This window comes from Callorhinus ursinus, unplaced genomic scaffold (assembly GCF_003265705.2).
Source record: "Callorhinus ursinus isolate GAN/ISIS: 27379988/994484 unplaced genomic scaffold, GSC_fseal_2.0 scaffold47, whole genome shotgun sequence".
In the NCBI taxonomy this organism is placed as follows: domain Eukaryota; kingdom Metazoa; phylum Chordata; class Mammalia; order Carnivora; family Otariidae; genus Callorhinus; species Callorhinus ursinus.
In genome coordinates this window covers 4,346,994-4,369,500 of record NW_027397109.1, presented here as the reverse complement: position 1 = coordinate 4,369,500, position 22,507 = coordinate 4,346,994, and the positions used below count along the sequence as shown (strand labels likewise).

General features: G+C 52.9%; 2 protein-coding genes across 8 annotated transcripts in view; one reads left to right on the top strand and one right to left on the bottom strand.

Moving 5' to 3' along the window:
* IGF1R (insulin like growth factor 1 receptor) overlaps positions 1 to 8,529 on the top strand; it is a 291,314-nt gene extending 282,785 nt beyond the window's left edge. For both annotated transcript variants that reach the window (XM_025892942.2, XM_025892943.2), the window contains one exon: positions 6,701 to 8,529. In XM_025892942.2, coding sequence (XP_025748727.1) covers positions 6,701 to 7,082 — 382 coding nt within the window. In that variant the 3' untranslated portion in view covers positions 7,083 to 8,529. The remainder of the gene's footprint in view (positions 1 to 6,700) is intronic.
* Positions 8,530 to 9,510: 981 nt separating this feature from the next.
* Positions 9,511 to 22,507, bottom strand: part of PGPEP1L (pyroglutamyl-peptidase I like) — a 43,590-nt gene continuing 30,593 nt past the window's right edge. For 3 of the 6 annotated variants that reach the window (XM_073882480.1, XM_025892944.2, XM_025892945.2), the window contains 3 exons: positions 20,074 to 20,196; positions 18,807 to 19,045; positions 17,821 to 18,084 (listed from right to left, as the gene is read on the bottom strand). In XM_073882480.1, coding sequence (XP_073738581.1) covers positions 17,835 to 18,084; positions 18,807 to 19,045; positions 20,074 to 20,166 — 582 coding nt within the window. In that variant the 5' untranslated portion in view covers positions 20,167 to 20,196 and the 3' untranslated portion in view covers positions 17,821 to 17,834. Of the gene's footprint in view, positions 9,586 to 15,298; positions 16,022 to 17,820; positions 18,085 to 18,806; positions 19,046 to 20,073; positions 20,197 to 22,507 lie in introns of those variants that run through there. The other 3 variants (XR_003212308.2, XR_003212307.2, XR_003212305.2) reach the window with 3 other exon arrangements.

The following is a 22,507-nucleotide window of genomic DNA, read 5'->3' as shown; positions in this document are numbered from 1 at the left end:
GCCCTTCAGGTTGTCCGCAGGACCTCAGCCCTGAGGCTGCGGACTGGGGTCCTTCCAGAGAGCGGGTCTTCTCCCACCGGAGCAGCTTCCTTCTTCAGAGCCAGCAAGAGCATCTCTCTGTTGCTTTTACCATTTGTTTTACCTGATTAAGCCACATCTACCCCCAGATAATCTCCCTTTTGGTTAACTCAGAGTCCACGGATGAGAAAACTCAAATAACTGAGTGAAATCCCGTCATCTTCCTTAGTCCAACCCACATTCAGGTGAGGGGTTACACGACGCATTTACACCGGGGGCAGGAATCTTGGGGCGCATCTTAGGGTCTGGCTGCCACAGCTTGGGAAGCAGAAACCACTGTCTGTCAACAAACCACGGTTTTGTGTTTTTTTCTGAAGGACTTGGTTGCTACCAAGACTGAACCTCCCCAGCTCCACGTAGACGTGGGAGGCCTTGTTCCCATGGCCCTGACTGCGCAGCTGCAGGGCCCACGGGCTGGGGGAGACTCAGTGTAGCACCCCTGTGCTGCAGAGTACATTAGCTGGGCCCTATGCCCTGTAACTGCTGCTTCTGAATGTTTGTTCAGCTGAAGCCTGTTCTATCCCACAGACAGTTTGCACGGAATTAAGAAAGAGGACCCACGACTGCCATAGGGAAAGCAGCATCCTTGCATCGGTGTGAGTGTGTGTGTGTGTGTGTGTGTGTGTGTGTGTGTGTGTGTGTGTGTGTTGGGGGCAGGGGAACCCACTGATCATCTGAGCATGGGCCTAGAGTAGGAAATTTGCATGGTCCTAGACATGGGGCTCAGAGTTAGGCCTACCAGTGACAGGAGACTCTGCTTCTCAGGGGGCAGGGCAATAGGGGGGGGGGGGGGGGGTGGCTGAGACAGGGTGGGAGGCAACGGGGTTTCCCAGGTCCCTCGAGAACCTTCCCAATTAGCCTCTTCAGACTTCAGGACCCAAAGTTAGACTCAAAAGGCACTTAGTTTAAAAGGAAAAAAAAAGGTCACTTAGTGCATTTTCTTGCCTACCGTGGAAACACTCCCTCTCCCGACCTGTACCAGTTTTTTATTACAGTACAACATTATCCCAAACCTAATAGTTTAAAACAACGATAAGCATTTGCCATCCTACGGAGTTTCCGAAGGCTGGGAAGCCGGGAGCGGCTTGGCTGAACGGCTCGGGCTCCGAGTCTCTTGGCCAGGGCTGCAGTCAGCAGAAGGCTTGACTGGGGCTGGGACCCACTTCCAGGGTGGCATACCCGTGTGGCCAAGTGCCAGGCAGTGGGCTTCTCCTCAAGCAGGGCTCAGCAGACGCTTCCTCTAGAAGGGCAGAGAGGAAATATTTTCAGCTCCAGGGGCCTATATGGTCCCAATGACAGCCACTCACCTCTGTCATAGCACCAAAGCAGTCACAGATACCATGTGATCGAGCCATGGCTGTGCCCCCACACAACTTGATTTGGGGATACTGAAGTTTGAATTTCCCATAATTTTCACGTCACAAAATATTATTCTTATTTTGATTTTTTTTCAACCACTTTTAAATATAGAAACCATTCTTAGCTCCTAGGGCTTACAAAATCGGCCCGTAGGGTAGATTTGGGCCATGGGCGCCTGTAGCTTGCCCACCCTGCCCAAGAGCAAGTGATTCCAGGGCAGAGCAGAAGCCACAGTGGCCTTTATGGCCTAACCTCAGGGGGCAGCCCTCTGTGACATGGTGGATTACAGGGGGCATGCATACCAGGAGGTGGGGGTCCCTGGGGGCTGGCTACCACAGCCCACTGACTCCCAGTTTCTCTCACAGGTACTGTTCTGTCTGAACAGTGTGGTCACTCTATTCTTGTCAGCCCATTAAGAGAAAAATCTTCCTTCAGAGCAGAAATCTAAGTAATGGAGTATGAGGAGTGATGCCCACTGAATTTGCATCCAAGTGTCTGGTGCAGAACAGAGGCGGTGGCTAGAACCTGGGGTGTTGTGGCAAGCTTAGAGACAGTCCGAGAAACCAGGTGTGTGTTTCGTTCACATGGTTTGGGGGTGGTGGGAGGAGAGGTATTGTTTTTTGAGCTTTCTCTTTGACTCAGATAAGTGTTGGCCGCTGAGAAACTTGTGGGACTCCTGAAGTTGACCTACCTCCTGGTGACTGGAGTTTTGATATTAATTTAATATGCCTGGGAAGCAGCCCACCTGCCATGGGAAAAGCGGTAAACTTCCTGTTCCCAGCACAGAGTGACCAGGAAATTCACATGGAGAGGTTACTCTTGGATATTAAATGTTTAATTCACGAGGCATTTCTGCTTCGCCATCCAGAACCCCTGTGGCAAACTGTTCTCCCTTCTAAGAAGATAACAAAATGAAAGGAGGCGAGTTGGTTGTATGGGGAGTGTCTGTGTTGTCCTGAACTTACTGATGAGCTTAGGTAAAGGAGTGTTCTGGGAGAGGAGTTCTTTTGTTACATAGGCACTGAAAGAATGGACTCCTGTTTGTCCCAGAGGAGAGGAGAGTCGCCGAGCTCTTGGGAGTTGCCCCAAAGCCCTGCTGGGCCTCCAAAGTGGGAGAGAGACCACTTCAGTTGTGTGGCTCCAGAGGTCTGAGCAGATCCCAGCAGGGTAACGTGGGGGGTGGGGTGTGCAGTGGCTGCTGGGGGCCCTCAGCTCTGTATCAGCATCTTGGCGATGCCCACAAGCAGTTGAAGTAGGCTCCGCTGGAGTGGCCAGTAGTCCCCATCCCCTCAACGGCGCCGTGTGCTTAAGGCTTTAGAGGAAAGGCTCCACGGTCCAAGCCACAGAGAGTCTAGGCTTGCGAGTCTAACACCGAGACTCGGTTTGAGTTAATTTAACAAGTGGCACGAGATCAGATTTGACTTGTGGTTCGCTGGTGGTTCCGCATTTTAAAAGGATGACAAAGCCTATCTCACATCTCTGTACTTACACCACGAATATCCTTGAGCCCCTCTGGCTACATGCTGACTGCTGACACCCCAGAGACGACTGTAAGGCATGGTCCTAGCTCTCAGAAGTCGGGTAGCAGGGCTGGATTCTACTGCTGCAGGACAGATAGAGCAGAGGTGTGCCGGAGTCTAAGCCCTGGGCCAAGAAGCCAAATGGTCTTCCATAAAACTTCCAGTGTCACACGTTCAGACCCTTGCCAGGGCCAGTCCTCAGTACACAGCACTCAGGACAGAATTTGAAGTTTCTGGCCCAGAGAGTCACCAACTCATAGATGAGTCTGGAACAGATTCAGTAGACTCTGGTGGGTTTTGCAGTTTTCAAATGCACTTTTTCCTCTTGCTGATTAAAGCTCCCTCCTCGCTGGTGATCCTGTGCTGGTTTTGTGGGAATCGGGTGCTGGAGTAGAATCCAAACAGTCAGGAATGGCTGTCCTCGCGTGGTTAGCCGTGCTGCGACCATGGGCTGTCCCACGGTACCTGGGCCCTGCGTTTGATCTCAGCCCAAAGACAGAGTGGCGTGGGGTGAGGGGTCAGGCAGACCTGCTGTGTCCCCCTGCCGGCCCAAGCTGAGAGGAGGCTCAAGGGACAATCCTGGCTGTCCCCAGGCTGCCAGGAGGAGGTGGAGGAGGGGCACACCCAGCCCTTCCGGACCTTTCTGGAATCTAGTCTTTGTTGCAAGGTGGCCGCGTGGACTGGGCTGCCTCTCACGTCTTGGCTCGTGCTCACAACCTGCGTGCATGCCCAGCAGGGCCAAGAGTAGGGTGGCAATCTGGAGGCCCCTCTGTGTGCAGGATGGGAGGGGGCAGGCCAGTTGTCCCTCTTCCCTCACGCTACCCTCCGGGGTCACACATGTCTCCCTTAAGCGGCTTCACCGCAGGGCCGGGCAGCAAGCAGCTCTGGTCCATCTCTTCCCCCACCCCCGGGGGTGAAGGGGCTGCGCACCCCCCCCGGCCCCCACAAGGGGGCATTCAGGAAAGGACAGCTCGGCCTCACCAGAGCCAACTAGTTGTAAAACATGGGGCTTTTTTACAGAAGAGCTTTATCAGCCCATAAATCCTTCTAGAGTCTACTGGAAAGTTTTCTTGTGGAGATAGTGTAAACAAGGTCTTGAATCCTACAGAGTGAAAAAGACTTCCTTTTATGGGCAGCCCTGGAAGGGCTGTGACTGGGGCCTCACATGGTCGTTTGTGCTATTGTCACCCCGGGTCGTTCCCCTGCTGGCTGGTGGCACCTCCTCAGCACCCCCGCCCCCGGCCGCAGCAGCCCTGAGCCAGGGCCCGTCACCCCATCACGTGCTCCTGGCCCTGGCCCCCAGCCGCGCTTCTAGTCGGGGACAGGTCGGTCAGCCAGAGAGGAGAGCGTGGCAGAGCCATAGAGAGGGGCCTCGTGTACTGTGCGGGGGGGTGGGGGGAGTCCTTCTCCCTGGGCAGTAATGGGAGGTCAGGGAACGCAGGCTTGTTTGCCATCTGACCCGAGGCAGGAGCTGCCTGTTTATCAGTGCAAATCCCCAACAACACTTGTGACTCGAGGAGAGGAACCGGTCTCCTGGGGGGCAGGGGGGGACCACAGTGGTTCTTGCTGAGGCTGAGAAAGTGCCCCTTTCCCTGAGGTGGGTGGTGGTCAGAACCCAGCCCTGCTCTTTGATCGAGCTCTCCATCCCACTCCGCCCTCGCTGTTGGGACAAACTGTGTCATCTCTTGGGGCTTCCGCTTCCTCGCCTACGCAGTGGGCATATAGTCTCGGGCGCCAGCCCCCCGGACTTGTGAGGATGAAAGCAGTCGGCACGTGTAAAACCCCGTGCGCCGCCCCGTGTGCGTCTCGGAGCGCGGGGGGCAGAGGCCAGTCCTGGCCGGCGGCTAGCGGCTGGGCTGAACGGCACGGGGCTGTGTTGGGAGGGGAACATCCAGTTGGTCTTCACATTTCGTCCAGATCTTCTGCTGCCAGAGCACAGGTAGCAGACGTGTTCGATATAGGGCCACACAGCGAATATTTTGGGCTCCTTGGCCAGTCTCTGTTCCAACTACTCAACTAGAAGTTGGCCCCCCTTGAGAGCAGCCACAGACCTATGAACACATGGGCGTGGCTGTTCCAGTAAAACATGATTTACAAAAACAGCAACACAGGCCGAAAGCCTGCTCCTGTGCCCACCCTCCCTCAAGGTCATGTCGTCTTCCCTCCAACGACCTGACACCTTTTCCCCCAGGTCTTTGAAGGTAGCTGGCCCCGTCAGCTTAGGAGCTTTCTGTCTGCAGGCTGGTTTCTGTGTCCCACTGGCCTGTCCCCTGGCTTCTTCCCGGGGCCCAGACAGAAGCAAATTATCTGTCAGTCTAGTGGTCAGCCCAAAGGCTAGAAGCCAATTTGGGGTGCTCTGTGCTTCCTAAATATGGGGAGTTCCATGTAGCCATTTTTATTGAAAAGCATCTCTTCAGCTAGAAGGGCCACTGGCCAGTCCCTTCTCGGAACTGTGGCCGCCTCCGGCTCTGGGGCCAGCCTGGATGTTTGCTCGGTCACCCTCCTTTCCACTCCCAAGGTCTACGAAGCTGGGTCTGTCTGCATTGTGGGTTAATCAGAAGCATCCCCTCCTCCCCCGGCCTCCCCGAACTCTTGTCAAAGCCCAGCCACCCCCCGCCCAGGTCAGCTGGCCGCACCACCTCATTCCTCCTTTCTCCTTCCGGCTCTCGGGGGGGCCCCTTCCCGTTGCCAGGAAGACTCCCAGTGGTCCACTTGGCTCTGAGGGCTTCGCAGAAGTTTGGGGCCCAAGTGCCACTGCGGTGCAGCTGGTGAGACCCAGCGCGGGTGTCACGCTGTGTTTGCTGCCTGCCCTGCCGACCCCTACCGGCCCCTGCTGCCTTGGTGGGCTCTGGCTGCAGGTCGTCACTAGGACTGTCACTCAGTTCGGAGGGGCAGCCCGGATCGGAGGCCGGGCTGTGTGTCGTGGCACGCGCAGCGGGCAGGCTGGCCGGCGCTGGCCAGGGCCCCGGACGACTTGGAAGGCGCGCTCCTGCCGTCTGTTCTGCAGGCCCGCCGGCCTGGCCGCAGCCACTGGGGGAGGCTCAGAAACAGCAGAGGCGGGATTAAAAGAGCGCTCACCGTCGGGAGAGCTGCCATCTGCCCTAACCCTTACTACGGAAACACCAGAGGTTTCCTGCACTCTAATTCCGGAAATAAGGTTCCATCAGTGGTTATAAGAGACGCTTTAAATAGAATACTATGTTTTTATTTTTTTTAAAGATTTGTTTTAGAGAGAGAGTGGAGGGAGAGCCAGAGAGAGAGGGAGAGAGAGAATCTCAAGCAGACTGCCTGCTGAGCGCAGAGCCCGACGCGGGGCTCGATCCCACGACCCTGAGATCACGGCCTGAGCTGAAGCTGAGAGTCGGATGCCCCGCCGATGGTGCCACCCAAGCACCCGTTTTTATACCTTAGCATTGTCACCATAATACCTATGACGACAGACGGTTGTGTGAACCTGGAGTTGTCCTCCCCGGGAGAGGAGCACTTAGGTCTAGTCCCCCGGAGGGTCCTGGGCCCTGGGTAAAGCGAAAGCCATGGTGGGACGTGAGACGGGAGAAGCTGAGGGCCCCTCGGGCCCCCGAGAGAGAAAGACCGAGTCTCAGGGGGCAGTGCCGCCTGCAGCGCTCCCGTGCCCACGTGTCATGGGGAGACCACAGCAAGTGGCCCGGGACGCTGCGCGGCCACGGCCACGGCCACGGCCACCATTGGCGGCGGGGCGCATCTCCTGTCTGTCTTTACCTCAGGTTTGAACTGATGCGCATGTGCTGGCAGTACAACCCCAAGATGAGGCCTTCCTTCCTGGAGATCATCAGCAGCATCAAGGACGAGATGGAGCCCGGCTTCCGGGAGGTGTCCTTCTACTACAGCGAGGAGAACAAGCCGCCCGAGCCCGAGGAGCTGGACCTGGAGCCCGAGAACATGGAGAGCGTCCCCCTGGACCCCTCCGCCTCCTCGTCCTCCCTGCCACTGCCCGACAGACACTCAGGACACAAGGCCGAGAACGGCCCGGGCCCTGGCGTGCTGGTTCTCCGAGCCAGCTTCGACGAGAGACAGCCTTACGCGCACATGAACGGGGGACGCAAGAACGAGAGGGCCTTGCCCCTGCCCCAGTCTTCGACCTGCTGATCCTTGGCTCCCGATTCCCGTGCAGACAGTAATGTGTGTGCACGCTGGGCGGCGGGGGGGGGGGGGGGGGGGGGGGGGGGGGCCGGGGGGAGGGGGAGAGTCCGAACAATCTATCCACAGCCTCCTGTACCTCAGTGGATCTTCAGGCCTGCCAGTGCTGCCCATGGAAGACAGCTTGTCTGCAGTAAACACATTTGGGGTGTTCCTTTTTCCAATATGCAAGCAGCTTTTTATTTCCCTACCCAAACCCTTAACTGACACGGGCCTTTAAGAACCTTAATGACAACACTTAATAGCAACAGAGCACTGGAGAATCGAGTCTCCTTACGCTTTCCCCGTCACTCCTCTCAGACCTGTCTCCCTCCCTCCCTCTTCTCTCCCACCTTTCTCTTTCTTTCTGCTTCCTAAGGGAAAAACCTTTGCCCAAGCCCAGCTGGGACGCCCTTTTGATCAGAGTGAGGAACTGGCTGGCCCTCCCTGTGGCCCCACATTGCCCCCATAAACACCTGCCTGTCACCGTAGGTCTTTATAAAAACAACAACAACAAAAACCACGTTGAGACGGAATTTTTTTAAACTATCTTTCACCTTTTTAGGGACATACGAAATTGTAAAAGGGCCATCACTCATTCAAGGTTGTTACCATTTTAATGCTGCCAAATTCTGCCAAAACCCTCAACTTCCTCCCTCCCGATCCCGACACTTTTTTCCTTGTTTCCAGAGGCATGGGGCGAGCATGGTATCTAGTCCCGCCATTTAAGAGCCACGCTGAGGATGCACTCCATCTGATCGCCCCTGGTGTTCTTTTCCAGCCTTACGTTCACACAGGTCTAGTTGCTTTTGAGTAGGTTATTATTTGGGGGAAGTGGACAGAATGGGATTTTTCTCTCAGTGGAGACTGGGAGAGGCTGAATCCCCTCTTCCCCAGCCCCACCTGCTAGCCCCCAGGAATTCTGGAGAAAACAGGCCCTGTCGAGAGCCCGGCAGACAGGCTTTGAGGAAAGGTCGTCCATGTGCCAGTCTCCTGTTCCCCCACTTCCCCCCCATGCCCTGCTCCCGGCCCCCCAGGACACAGATGGGAAGGGGTTTCCAGGGACTCAGCCCAACTGTTTATGCAGGTTTGCAAGGAAAGAAATTCAAACACCACCACAACAGTAAGGAGAAAAGCAGTAAATGGATTCAAGCTTTGTTGGCATTTTCTCTGTTACTAGGACTTCTTCATGGGTCTTACAGTTCTATGTTAGACCATGAAACGTTTGCATACACATCGTCTTTAATGTCACTTTTATAACTTTTTTACGGTTCAGATATTCACCTATACGTCTGTACAGAAAAAAAAAAGCTGCTATTTTTTTTGTCCTTTATCTTTGTGGATTTAATCTATGAAAACCTTCAGGTCTACCCTTCTTCCCTTTCTGCTCACTCCAAGAAACTTCTTATGCTTTGTACTAGCGTGCGTGACTTTCTTCCTCTCTTCCCAGCAACCGATACTTCTATAACATAATTTGCCATGAACTGTTTGATGCCTTTTTATAAATACACCCTCCCTTCCCCACTCCCCCTGCCCGTTAGTTACGTTCTAACCCGGAGGCTCTGTGGGCACGAGGCTGGTGAGGGCAGCAGGTGGGCACCCCCAGGGGGGCAGGCCCTGGCATGCCGGCACCCCACTCCTCAGCCTGCTCTCACACAGCGCTGGAGTCTGGTACAGTGCAAGACATGATACAAACTCAGGTCAGAAAAAAAAGGTTAAATATTTCGCACATCCTTGTTCCGTGTGTATAGTCACCCTCGTTGGAAAGTCTCACCTTCTCTTTCCCTCACCTTTTGGTTGTGACACACATATATCTATTTTTTTAATTCTTGGGTACAACAGCAGTTTTAACTGCAGAAACTAGGCATTTGGATTACTATTTTTTTTAATGGATATTTAATCCTTCCATCCCATGAGAAACAGCTGCTGAGTCCCAGGGTGCAGCAGAGCGGGCTCCAGCGGACCCCTCTGTGGCTCCCACCACCACCCTCCAGACCAACCTACCTGTCTTTAAGAACCTGAAAATCCCCAGGCACCTCCTGGTGCTGGCGGGGAGGGGGCCGCAGGGGCAGCCTCCTCGGGGCGGCAGCAAGCCCCCCCCCGCCCAGGTCTGCCGGCCTGAGGGCCCTGGTCGGGGCGAGCACTGCTGCGGTGGCCGGGGAGCCCTGTGTTCACTCCCCGGGGACCAGAGCCCTGGCGCTGGCTCGCTTTTCCTTGGCCAGGAATCCAAGTCCTCGGGGCCCGGGGGTCTTGTTTTGTTTAGTTCTTAGCACTTCTCACCAGAGTGATGACAGCACACGAGTTGCTTCTGGGATGGAAATGTTTGAATTATGAGTAAGAACAAAGCTCAAATATGACGATTGCTAGTTGTGACTGGAGATTAAAGGCGAGAAAGCCAGTGCGCAGTGCTTTTCTGCTTGTCAGTAGCTTCAGCCCTACGACTTTCTCAAGCCTCTGTCCCATAGTTTTTTCCCTTAAAAAAAAAAAATGAGAAAAAAGAAAAAAATTAAGAAGGTATTATATGTAGGAGTTTTCTTTTAATTTATTTTGTGATACCAGTTTCAATCACTGTAGAGAAGCCCCATTATGAATTTAAATACTGAGAAAAGGGTTGTGTGTGTGTGTGTATGTGTGTGTGTAAGACAGGACAGTTTTGGGTTTTTTTTGCTTTTGTTGGTTTGTTTTGGTTTTGGTTTTCAAACATTTATCTACCTCACTCTTATTTTTTATATGTGTATATGTACACAAGGGTACATCTCACATTTCTCAGCGCCTGACAGCGTGCCGTTGCTACTGGTAACCTCATCTACGCCGCAGGCCACGTGCACCAGGCGAGGCAGGGAGAGCCCAGGCTGTGTCCGGGGTCGAAGCAACACTAATACCCCCTCTCCACTCACGTCAGACAGCTTGCCTTTTTCTGAGATGTCTCGTTTTGTGTTGCTTTCGTTCTTCTCCTGACTTGGTTTCCTAAGAGGTTGTGAGGTGTTAGGATTTCCTTCCTCCCGGCCCGGGGCGCCCGCACTCTGCTGGGAGGCGAGCAGAGGCACGCAGCGGGGAGGCCGCTCGGCTGCCCCCGGGGCTGGCTGGCTTTGAAAGGGACTCCGTGCAGCTTGAAGGACAGACAGACTCTGTCATTGGAAGAGCACTCGTTTCCTAGGCTGGGAGGACAGGAAGGACCCCGGGAGGGGGGGTCCCCCCCTCCCCCGTCAGTCTCTGGGTTAGAGTCCCACTTGGAAAGGTGCGATGTTTGGATGTGAGCCGCTGCTCTGGCCGCCGTGGGCCAGGCCTGCCCGAGGTGGGATCGAGCCGTCGCTGCACTGGGTCAAGTTCAGTGGTGCAGCCACATCAGTGCTTTTGAGGGCTCGGTCTGCCAGGCCTGCGGGGGAATGCAGAGGTTCCTGACCTGCAGGCCCATTCAGGTTGTACAGAGGAGACAAGTGTCTGCCCCCCCCCCCCCCCCGGACTGTTCCTCAACTTCACCCTCATCTCCTCCTCCCCCAGGGGAAAACAGAGACCAAACCTTCGGGCTGGAAAGGGCTGGTGGAGGGTGCCCAGCCTCCTTCCGGGGTGGTGTGTCTCCCGCCAGGGCCGCACCCCCATCCCGCCCTCCCACTGCTCACAGGGGTGGAGGGCGCATAGCCCGACTCCAGCAGCTGCTCCCCCAGGCCCTGGTGACCCCATCCGGGAAAGGTGCTGGGGGTCTGCCCGAAGTGGGGATGGCTCCTTTCCGTTCCAGCACCACGGTTAAGCTCAGGAGCGCGCTTCCTCCTGCGAGAACACTACCCTCTTTTCCCAAGGCCCCTGGCATCTTAAGGTCACTGAGAAATACTGTTGGATCAGGGTTTTCTTCTTCCACACTGTAGGTGACCCCTTGGAATAGTGGCCGCTCCTCTTTTGCACATACCTACCGGTTTCCGCAACTGGATTTCTACAGATCATTCAGCTGGTTATAAGGGTTTTGTTTAAACTGTCCCGAGTTGTTGGTGTCCCTTTGTTTTTGTTTTATGTAGGTGGATTTTCTTTAGGTAGAAAGAAAACACTAATAGTGTAGTGCCCATAACAAATGCTTCAGAAACACTTAAATAAAAGAAAATTTTGCTTGTGTGATGGTGCAGTCATTTTACTGGACCAAACCACCCACCTTGACTATCCTAAGGCATCATCTATCCACAGTTCTAGCCTAATTTTGTGCTGATTTTCCCACCTCTTCTTGATTTTTTCTCTCTTGTATGCTCCAAGTAATCTAATCAAGCTGAGTTGTGGCATTTTCCATGCAACCTCCTTCTGATAGCAGCTCACACTGCTTGAAGTGACGTGAACCACTGAGGCACATCATCGAATTGATGTGCGCATTAAAACATTAGCACACACAGCCCTTCCCTGAGGCAGCAGGAGCTGGTGTATTCTGGAGACACTGTCGAACTTCAGCTGTGTGAGCCCCAGACCACCCCAGCTCTCCTTTATGGGATGTCACGACATTTGACACACAATTGGAATGAGCTTCCTCCATGGAAGATAGAAGACCATGTTCGTGGCCAACACTGGCCTCTCCTTCCAGCCTGTTGCTTAGGACCTGGGACATTTTGATGGGAGGAAACGTGGCTTGGTAAAATAGAAAAAAAGTGCTTATTGTGGAACCACCCGACGGCAAAATGCTTGGCAGGAGGTGACGTGCTTTGGTTGGGATAACAGATTGACGAGCCAAGTACGATGCCACACTGTAGGCCAGTTTGTTCCACCAAAGCCTCTCTCTCAGCAGCTCACCTCCACAGGCAGGAGGCTGTGCGTGATGCAGGCTGCTGTCGTGGCAAGGTCACACGAGCTCAGATCGGTGAGGAGGTTAGGATGCTCGGTCCAAGGTCCGCAGCTGTCACTGCTGGGTCCCCCTATGGTGGCCGATGTCAACGGCAACTCCTTTCCAAAACACAGGCACCCTCCAGTTGGCAGTAATGCTCCACAGTATGCCTTGGCCCATTCCAGCAGTCCCACTAATACATGTAAGGTTTGGGGTTTGTTCTTTTGTTACTGTTACTTTTGTGTTTGTCGGCTGTTTTTTTTTTATTTCCTGGGCTAAGCAGCATTGGGAGATACGGACCAGATCCACCCTGTAAGCACCAGTGATGAAAGTCAACCTTTCTTACTCCCCTCTGACTAGTCGGTGGTACAAATGAGAATTTCAAGAGAGGATGTTGTCTAGACTGAACCTCTGTTGCCAGAGATGCTGAAGATACAGACCTTGGACAGGCCAGAGGGTTTCATTTCAGGCCTCCAGCTTAGCTGACTCGTTGATCACTTAGAGAAAAAGCAGACTGGACACTCCTTGACGGTGGGATGATGAGACAGTAGGAAACCACTGTAACCGGGTCATGACGTGAGGCCAAGCAAAGACTGGCAAGCAGAAGGGGAACGGGGCTGGGAAGAAGTGTGGGCCATGTTTTGAACCTGATGGTTTCTGAAGGTATCAGACCACATCAAGGCTCAACAGTCATCCGTGGGCATTTGGTTTTGACCAAGAAACCGAACATCCTCCTTTGGACACTGTTGTCACAGAGTTCAGTGAAATCGGTCAAGACCGCGAACTGCACCGCACCCGTCAGTTGTCAGTTCTGGGGCATGACTTTAGGGTTTTGTTTTATTTTGTTTATGCAAGAACATAATGATCACTCATCTGTATGTCCACGTTTGTGTGTGTCCACATCTTTCTGGTAAACATTGTTCTAATTAGTCACTCATTAGCGTTTTCAATAGGGCTCTTAAGTCCAGTAGATTACGGGTAGTCAGTTGACGAAGATCTGGTTTACAAGAACTAATTAAATGTTTCATTGCATTTTTGTAAGAACATAGAATAATTTTATAAAATGTTTGTAGTTTATAATTGCCGAAAATAATTTAAAGACACTTTTTTTCTCTGTGTGTGCAAATGTGTGTTTGTGATCCATTTTTTTAGGACACCTGTTTCCTAGCGAGCTTTACAATATGCCAAAAAAAAAAAAAAAGAAAGAAAAAAGAAGAAAAAAAAAAGGATTTTTCCCTGACCCAGGCCGTGGTTCACCCTCTTTTCCCCCCAATGCTTTGTGCCCTAGTTTATAACAAAGGAAAGATGATTTAAGAAGTAGTTCTGTATCTTCAGTGTCTTGGTCTTCCAGAACCCTCTGGTTGGGAAGGGGCTCATCTTTGACTGGCCATTTCCCTTGGGAGTGTAGCTACTCTAACAGACTGAAGGAACCTCACTGGCCAAGGACACAGCCGCAGCGTGGCAGCCCAGCGGTGCCCGTGGTGCTGCGGAGCCTCCGGCGGGTTGGGCTGCTTGTCGCCGCTGTGGTGCGCTGCCTGGACAGGGAAGGCCTTGAGGGCACAGCTGATGGCTTCACAGTGAGCGCAGCACACAGCCTTGTCACACGAACGATGACGATTCTGGCGCACACGGGCCGTTCGCTTACATGCCTCAGGTCGTGATTTGCGCTTTGTTCTAACAAGGAAGAGACCCTATTTATTTTATTTAAGGCAGAACACCGAAGACACATTTTTCTAGTCCAAAACAAGTCCTTTTAAGTAAAAACGACACACACACACAAATGTGTTTCAGTTGGACTCTATTTCCTCTAGCTCCCAATGGATTACTGGCCATGTCTCTACTTCTCCACAGAATCTCCATCGGTAGAAACATCTGGATGTTTTGCACTACATGGGAGAAAGGTCCAGAAACAATTAGGTTTTTTTTTTTTTTTTTTTTTGCGTTCAACTGTTCATTCAGGTGTTTGGCGTTGCGTAGACACAGCCACAGGTGGAATAGTTGCTTGGCAAAAACACCTGTCTGCTTTCTAAGCCAGCGAGGCTGAGGGGAGAGGTTTGCCAGAGTATGTCTACCTCTGGGACAAAAAAAAAAAAAAAAAAACTAAACAAGAAGGCACAATTCAATGGATGCATTTCAAAAATACTGATTTTTTAAGTTTTTTTTTTTAAAAAAAAAAAGTTTTTTAAAAAAGTAAAAAAAAAAAGGTAATAACATGGCCAATTTGTTACATAAAATGACTTTCTGTGTATAAATTATTCCTAAAAATAAATTCCTCTGTTTATATAAAAAAATCAGTAGATGAAAAAAATTTCAAAATGTTTTTGTATATTCTGTTGTAAGAATTTATTCCTGTTACTGCGATATACTCTGGATTCTTTACATTATGAGAAAAAAAAAGAAACTTTGTCTATTTTGAATGGCTGAAGCTAAGGCAACTTTAGTTTCTCTTACTCTGCTTTTTTCTAGTAGGTAAAGTACTACATGGTTTAAGTTAAATAAAAGAATTCTGTATGCATTTTTGGTCTCTGATTTGGTCCCCTCCCTTTCTGGAAGAATCACCATGCTTCTGAGGCAGGGAAGCCGAGCCGCGTGTGGCGTGTGTGCCCACACATGTCGCTCGGCGCTGTTCTGTGGAAAGGCTTTGCTTTGCTTTCTGACAGCTGAACCTTCCAGCATGCAAACTGCTGGTGAAGACAGGGAAGCTATTCTGTTTCTCACTCCTCTAAATCAGCTCGAAAATTTGAATACATAAGATATAGAAATCTGGACTTCATTTTTGACTGATCTGTAGACTTTTCCTGTATCCTCCACTGACAAAAGTCAGGCCGGGGCAGGTTTGCTATAGGTGAATCTGGGGCAAAGGACTCACACTTCACATTTCCCTGTCCTTGTTGGCACCTCGCAGCCAGCATACCTACCCGGGATGCGGGGCAGAACCAAGCGAGCACACACACAGGATGTGGCTCCCTGGAGGTGTTCAGAATGTTACTTTCTAGCTGATGATCTTGGCCTGTCCCGGGGCCTCTACAATCCAGCCATCGTTTTATTGCCCGGGGAAGTGGCCATAGTAAGAAATGAGAAATGTGAATATATGTTCAAAGGAAGCAAGTTGTTAAGTGTTCTGGAATCAGACCAGAGATGCACAGACACATCGGGAAGGCAAGCTGACCATTTCACTGGACTTGGATCACAGGAAACTCTACTCCTGCAACAAAGTCAGGCCACCGTATAAAGGGCTGAATAGCAAGGTGTGGGCGGTGGAAGTAAATCAAAGGCCACGGTTATTTAAGATCTGGTGAGTCTCACAAATATTTGGACCTAAAAACAAAAGGCCTTTCTAAGGGAGAGGGCTCTCACAAGCTCTTGGTGTTGCCCCGGGGTTTGTGCTCACCGTTGTCACGCGGTGGCTGGCGCTCGACCTCAACCGTCACTGGATGACTGACGACTCCGGGCAGGCTCAAGGCTCATTCCCTAGGCTCGGACGGGCGGGCGGGCTGCCGGTGAGGCGGGCGGCCGAGTGGCTTCCAGCCAGCCGCGCCGCACTGGGCACCTGTCCTCCGCCGGAAGCTACAGCACTTTCTTCTCAGGATGGAGGTGCTGGGTGGTCACAGAGGCCAGTGCCTCCCCCCACCGTGCCACTCTGAGACCACAGAGCCAGCCGGGCTATCTCCGCCTCCGCCCTCCTCACAGGTCCAGCTAGCAGCCCAGACTCAGGAAGGGGTGTGTTTGCCCCGTACGCGCTCATCGCTGACCGACTCGCACATCCATTCTCTCAGCAGGTGTTCACAGCTCTGCACGGGAAGGGTTTTTATTTGTTAGAGATGAGCAAACACACAGACATGCCCAAGACCCCCCAACTATTAAGCGACCAACCCAGAGTTCAACCTGTTGACGCTGGGTCAGCTTTCAAACGGACCCCGACCCCCCGCCGGCCAGCCACAGGTAAACAGGCCCCAGTGCATATGCACGGGGGACGGCAGGCCGCCTAGACCGGGAGGCGCACGGGCCCTCTGGGGAGTCCTCCTCAAGAACACCGGAGGTCGCACAGGGAGAGATGATGGAGACGTTCATCAGTTCATCAAGAGGGAGCTCGGGCCTCCTCACGGGATGACATCTGAAAGTTTGTAAAATGTGTATGGCTTGAAATAACCCTGAGGCCCCCTGCTTGCCCCTGGCCTGCGACAGAAGCTACAATGGGGGAGGGGGACAGGGCTCCGGGCGGCAGGTGTTTGCCTACAAACACAGAAGGATCTCTATGCTAACAACCCTGCAGCCGGACCTACACATGCGGGCCATACCACCCCACCCCACCTGGCTGGCTCTGATCAGCTCCAATGTGACTCTGATCTGTCCTACGTCAAATAAGCCAGTTTCATTTGCAAAAGGGGTCCTGTAGAGCCTGTACCAAAGGCTCAAGTATGCTGGAGAGCTATCGATAAACCAAGCAAGGCCTGCCTGGTTCCTTTGTTATTAAGTTGCAAATGCTTTTCCTTCTAGTGTAAGAATCTGGACACTAAGTAAACAATACCTTTTTTTTCATGTAATTAAGTGAAAGTGATAGCTGTGAGCACAACACCGTAACAAATTTCCCAGAGCTTAGCCACTGGCACCTTCCACCCCTTCCTCCAAAAACCAATGCATCTCAATGCATATTTGCCCCAGAAAACACGAGACAAGCAAAACCTGGCTTTGAGCAGCTTGGCACAAGAGCCAGGGCAGTGTTTGCCCAAAGGCAACATGATAGCTGAAAAGGGGCGATTCTGTTTCCAAAAAGTAGGGATAACACCCAATATGGCAGAGAAGCCAAACCCAGCTATGATCCCTTGCTTGAAGACCAAACACTACTGCTAGGAATATAAAATAGGGAAGCTGCCATGGAAAACAGTACGGCGGACCCTCAGAACCTTGAACGTAGGAACACCTTATGATCCAGCAATTCCCCTTTTAGGTATAGAAACAAAACAACCGCAACTGGGCACTCTGACCTATTTTTTTTTTTTTTTGCACACCAGTGTACACAATAGTAGTACTCATAATAACCAAAAGGTGGAAGCAACCCAGTGTCCACCAAAGGATGACTGGATAAACTAAATGTGGTCTACACATACAATGAAATATTCCTCCGTCTAAAAAAACGAAATTCTGACACATGCTACAACATGGATGAACCTCGAAGACATTATGTTCCGTGAACTAATAAGCCAGTCACAAAAGGACAAATAGTGTGATTCATTTATACGAGGTCCTCAGAGTAGTCAAGTTCAGAGATGGAGGGTGGAATAATGGTTGCCAAGGGCTAGGGGAAGGAGGGGGCGTGTTGTTTAGTGGGGACAGAGTTTCAGTTTGGGATGTTGAGAAATTTCTAGAGATAGATGGTGGTGATGACTGCACAAGTGAATGCCCATAAACACTGAAAAATGGTTAAAAGGGTAAATTTTATGTTATGTATTACACACAACTTTTAAAAAAGAGTAGAAAAATAAAAACCAAACACTAGAGACTCAGGGGTCAAAAGCTGCACGCAGCACCTGGATGCGTGAGGGTGGAGGCCAGGGAGGGGGTACCGAGCGGCCGCTCTGCATGTTTTCCCCTGGTCATAGATCAACCCATCACAGGCAGCTCTGCCCAACAGGTCTGCAGTCTTAGCAGTCTGGGCAGGATCCCACAGGCCCCTGCACGGTCTTTTTAAGAGAAAAAAAAAATTACTAGGATTTCATTTTATTGTCATGAAAACCATAACTGAAGCTAGTTAATCCCTTGTGAAATGTCTGCCTTTCAGAGTGTTCTTTCTTCTGACAATAAAATAACCCTTTGTGATTTCGTTGGGCTAATTCAGAGCTTTTTTCCCTCTGTGTAAACTGTTTTACAAGCCATTTTTTAAAAGTCTCTCAAAGCACACTTGAACTCTGCACACAGGATTGAAACATTTAATTTTCTCCAAAGGAGCAGTCCCCCAATTGGTTCCCCCGGGCTGGAATCACGGCTGTTGAGTTTTCTGCAAACCAGGCTTTGAGCTCAGGCTTTCTCAGCTCCTCCAGCATGTCCTGGATGATGACTTGCAGGGCTTTTCCCAGCAGCCTGGCTGGGAGCCAACGGGATAACGGAGGCACGTGGATGAGTGCCGCATACCCATTTCCATGATGCAAAGACAGGTAGTAGGTGTAATCGCAGACATATCTGCAACCACATGAAATGCCGTGTTACTACTCCCCGGAAAAGCCTCTAACCCCAGGGAAATGTAAGCATAAGGGATAATGCAGCACCCCCAAAACATGAGGAAGTTGGACTGCCACCCAGGGAGATTTAGGTTTTGTTCTTCTGCCTCAGAAAGAAGAGTCGCTGGGAATGAACCGGGGAGGGACTGCTTTTTGGTCTCACGGTCCCACAATCAGCAAGCAGCAGAGCCTGGAAAGGGACCAGATTTTCAAGCAACTAGTCCAGAACACCTTTACACCCCAAACCCCTCTCATTCGTGTCTACTGAGTCACTTGTTCATTCATTCTTGGGGCGGGGGTGGGGAGAAACTACCTGGCGGTCAGAATTTGGAGGAACCAAAGCAAATTCATCTCTATGTGGGGCTAAATCGGAATAGTTAACTCACAACTTGGGACGCAATAAAGAAAAACAAAGCATCCGCAAAACATTAGTGGCTCTCAAAACATGCCTTCCCATCTCTTCTCTATCCACGCACCAAGGGCCGGGTGGGGTCGGGGGGGTGGGGACGACATCTTGGTGGTCTGCAGGAGCCGCCCTGGGGTGCCACGGCGTGAGCAAGTGCCCAGCCGGACCGCAGAGGATGGCCTCCCGGTGCGGAAGGGGGACATCTGGGGAGAGACCCTGGTCAGAGGAGGCACTGCAGTCGTTCCCCCTCCTCTACCCCCCACACCCGCGGGACGTACCTGCCCGCATCTCGAGAAGAGGTCACCTCCACGCCCTCCACGTGGCCCTCTACGCGCTTGCTCACCGCCTTCATGCTGACCTCCGACGCGATCACTTCCGGGCCATCCGGAAGGCACTCGCCGCGCGCCGGCCGGAAGCCCCGGATGTCCGCGTCCCGGTAGCCCCGGTTCTTGGCGCACTGCTCCAGAACGATTGCCTTGGCGGAGGCGTCCAGGCCGATGTGCACAGCGAACTGCGTCTGCACACGCGGCGGACGAGAGATTAGGGAAACTGAGGCCTGCTCTGCTCCCCGGATGTGGCTGAAGGGCCAAGCCCAGAGCGAGCGCAGGGGTGCAAAGCATCGCAAAACCCAGATCTGGCACACAACCTCCGGGCTTCCCCGCTGACCGCCCCTAATGGATGTGCGGGAATGAAAAACAACTGGATAGAAACCCATGTGGCATTTAATTTAACTAGTTTTATAGGGGCAAATATTCTTGCAGGGTAATGTATTCCCCTTCTTTCCCCCGGGGGGCGGGCTCCCCTGGTAGCTAAGACTAGCACGGGAGCAGCTTAGCATTTCTGGGGAATCTTCCCTCTCTTGTATGAAACTCTAATAAAGGAAGTTAGTAACCACGTGATAAAATATTGTTAGGATTTTTTGAGCTGATTATTTTTCCTCTTTGAAAAAACAGCTGTGGAGCATATTATCAAAACACCTGGGACAGTTGTCTCAACGGCATGGTGGTGTGTGTTGTGTTAATCTCATCGTCCGGTCTTCCTAGTTTTTGGACATTTGTACCAGTTTTTTATATAATGACTCTGTTCAGATAAAAAAGGCTGGGTGTGATGAAGATGGGACCTCTCCAGACGGGCTGCCCGCCAACCGCCCTGCCAGGCCCAAAAGGTCCTTGTCTCTCGCTTCACCTCACAGGCAGCCTGCCCTGCATGGCCATGGCTGGGACCTAACCCAGGGGCCTATCGGTTGGGTGGAAACTATCTCTGAGTCCTGGCGAGGAATAAAGATTCCATTTATTGTCCTCCTTCTCTCTCTCCAGAATCTTCTTCCAAGATCCACTCTGTGTTTCAGCTTAAACTTTTACAAACAGACCCAGAACCTTAGAAAATTGGCTGGGACCTTACTGGTGGGACACGGGGGCGGGGTGCACCCCTCAGCCATCAACCCTAGAACCAGGGTCCGGGGGTCCACAGGCTCTGGGGCTCCACCTCGTCATCTCCCCCCCCACCCCACCCCCCAGCTTCACTGCCTCCTCAGCCTTCATTTACTTGCGGTTGAAGGTCTTCCCAGATTCTGGTGACCCTCTGCTTCACCTCCCTGTAATCTACAGGTAGCTGGAGAATCCGCAGCTCCACCTCCATGTCACTGTTCAGGCCCAGCTTGGACAGCTCCTGCAGAAAGAAGCAGGTAGACTCACCTTTCTTGATGGAGGAGTGGGGGAGTCCCTGAAAAGCTAACACTTGGGTCACTCACTCTTTTCCCAGGGCCCTTCTGTGGGCCTGGACCCTGCCCTCAAGGAGCTCACATGATGGTGAGGGGCCAGCAGGAGGGTCACGGTTCCTGCCCCTCAAGGCCCCGAAAGCCTCTCCCACTGGGATATGGGTACCCCGGTGGCATATCTGACCCAGCCTGCTGATCAGAACATAGTCCCCAAAAGGGATGCAGGGCAGATGTAGAGAACAGATGGGAGTGAGCCAGATGAAGAAGCTGGGGAAGGGCGTGCCAGGCAGAGGGGCTTCAGAGGCCTGGGGGAGCGTGAGCGCCTGAGCCTTTGGGAAACGTGGTGTGACTTGGCGCTGGGCAGTGGGTGTGGGCCGGGGGAGGCCTTCTTCCGGGTGTCCTGCACCTCCAAGGACAGAATGTTTAGCACCCCTGGACTCTGAGCTGAGCATTAACTGCCTGTAGCACCCCCAGGCATTTTAACAAGTAACCCACCACCACCAATGGTGTAGCAGGGGGCACTGCGCGTGGGTAAGGGTGGGAACAGAAGCTAGAAAAGTCTGTGGAAGCCCGACTGAGCGCTCAGCTAGAGGTTGGACTTTAGTTAAAGCAAAAGGGAGCCATCAAAGGATTGTGCGCGAGGAGCTAATGGGTCAGAGCTGCCTCCTGAGAGGATGGAGGTAGAAGTGGGCTGGGGGCTATCATGAGGTTGACTTTGGACATGCTGAGTATGAAGGGGAGGGACCCGGTTCCTTGGCTCTGTGTGTCTGGAGCTCACAGAGAGGATTCTGGGAAGACAGTGGCACGTCAGGGCTGAAAAACATGGGTTTCGGTGAGATCCAGACAGAGTGGTGGAGGAGGGGGTAGGCGGAGAGAGGAAAGAAGGGCTGTGGAGAAAACCCAAGGTCAGGGAGCACCCTCCTTCACAGGTGGGAGTTTGGAAGGAAGAAAGCTAGGGAGTGAGATCTTAGGCCTGTGCTATTTGCGGTTGGGAAACGTTAAGTCGGGAACCTAGAGGCCAAGTCCTTCTCCTGCTCCGGGAGCTGTGCTGGTCACCAGGATGGTTTGGGATTAGCACCTCTCTTTTTCCTGCCTCCCTTCACTGGCAATTTAGGACCTCCAGGAGCATGCATCCTGGGACAGAGGTTGCAGTCGGGCTTGTCAGACCTGCCCAAAAGTCATAGAGGGGACAACCCAAGGCCCTGCCCTGGGCTTCAGAGGAGACAGGCAGGGATGATGGGCCCCCATGCAGGTCAGTGTCCACTGCTCTGATGGAGGATGGCACTCCTGGCCGACTTTTGGTGTCTCAGGTCTGTCCTCAACCAGCTCGGCCATCCTGAGGTGCTCGGCTCTGCCCACCGGACACCCGCCCAGAAGCCCAGTTCCCCTGCCCGGCTCAAGCTTTGTCGTCTTCCAAAAGAAAGTGCCAACATCACATCCGCATTTGGGGCCTGAAGGGGAGAATTCATTTGCCTGACTCTGGGGGTGGGAGGCGGGAAGGAGGGCCAGGTTACGTGGGGCGGGGGCCTGGAGGCAGAGCTTCCAGGTGGACATTCCAAGGGCCAGACAGACCAAGGGGGTTCCAACTCCTGTGTCCCCCCCCCCCCCTTGAGCCCTGTCCTGTGGGGAATGAGTGAGACGGGAGCAGGGAGGCTGCACAGGGCCTGGCCGGCCCTCGGAGGCTCCCAGAGCAGGCAGGCATCACCCGGAGGCCACCTTTGCCTTTGTCATGCGGGTGAGGGGGCTGTGGCTTGGCTCCAGGCTGCTTCTCAGAACCCAGTCATCTGCAAAGCGCTAGTTTCTTCTTCTACTTGGTGGGGTTCTCACGGGGTCTGGCTCTGAGCAAAGCCTACAGAGGAGCCCCAGAACCAAATGGAGTTGTCTGGGAATCTGCTTTCAGAGCTAACCGCCCCTCCCCACCTCCGAGAAGCGGCTGTAGCCCAGTCATCAGTGGAAATGTCGAGTAATTATCACTAAGCCTGCAAAGACACGATGCCCAAGGGATGGGGACATCCACCCTGAGCCAGGCAGGCCCAGGCGGGCTCAGCACCCAGCCGGCTCGGTCGTGACCGGTCAGAGACTCCCCTTCGCAGAGCAATGCGGTTCCGCTTCTGGATTGGCACATGGAAGCCCAGACCAAAGCAGGCCGCAGCGGGGGCCCCCTCTTTTTGCTTTTTCCCTACCTCAGCTTTTTCTTGCCACCCACCTCACGCCAAGCCAGTTGAGAGGAGAGGAGAGAGGAAGCAAGTCCCTGGACATCCC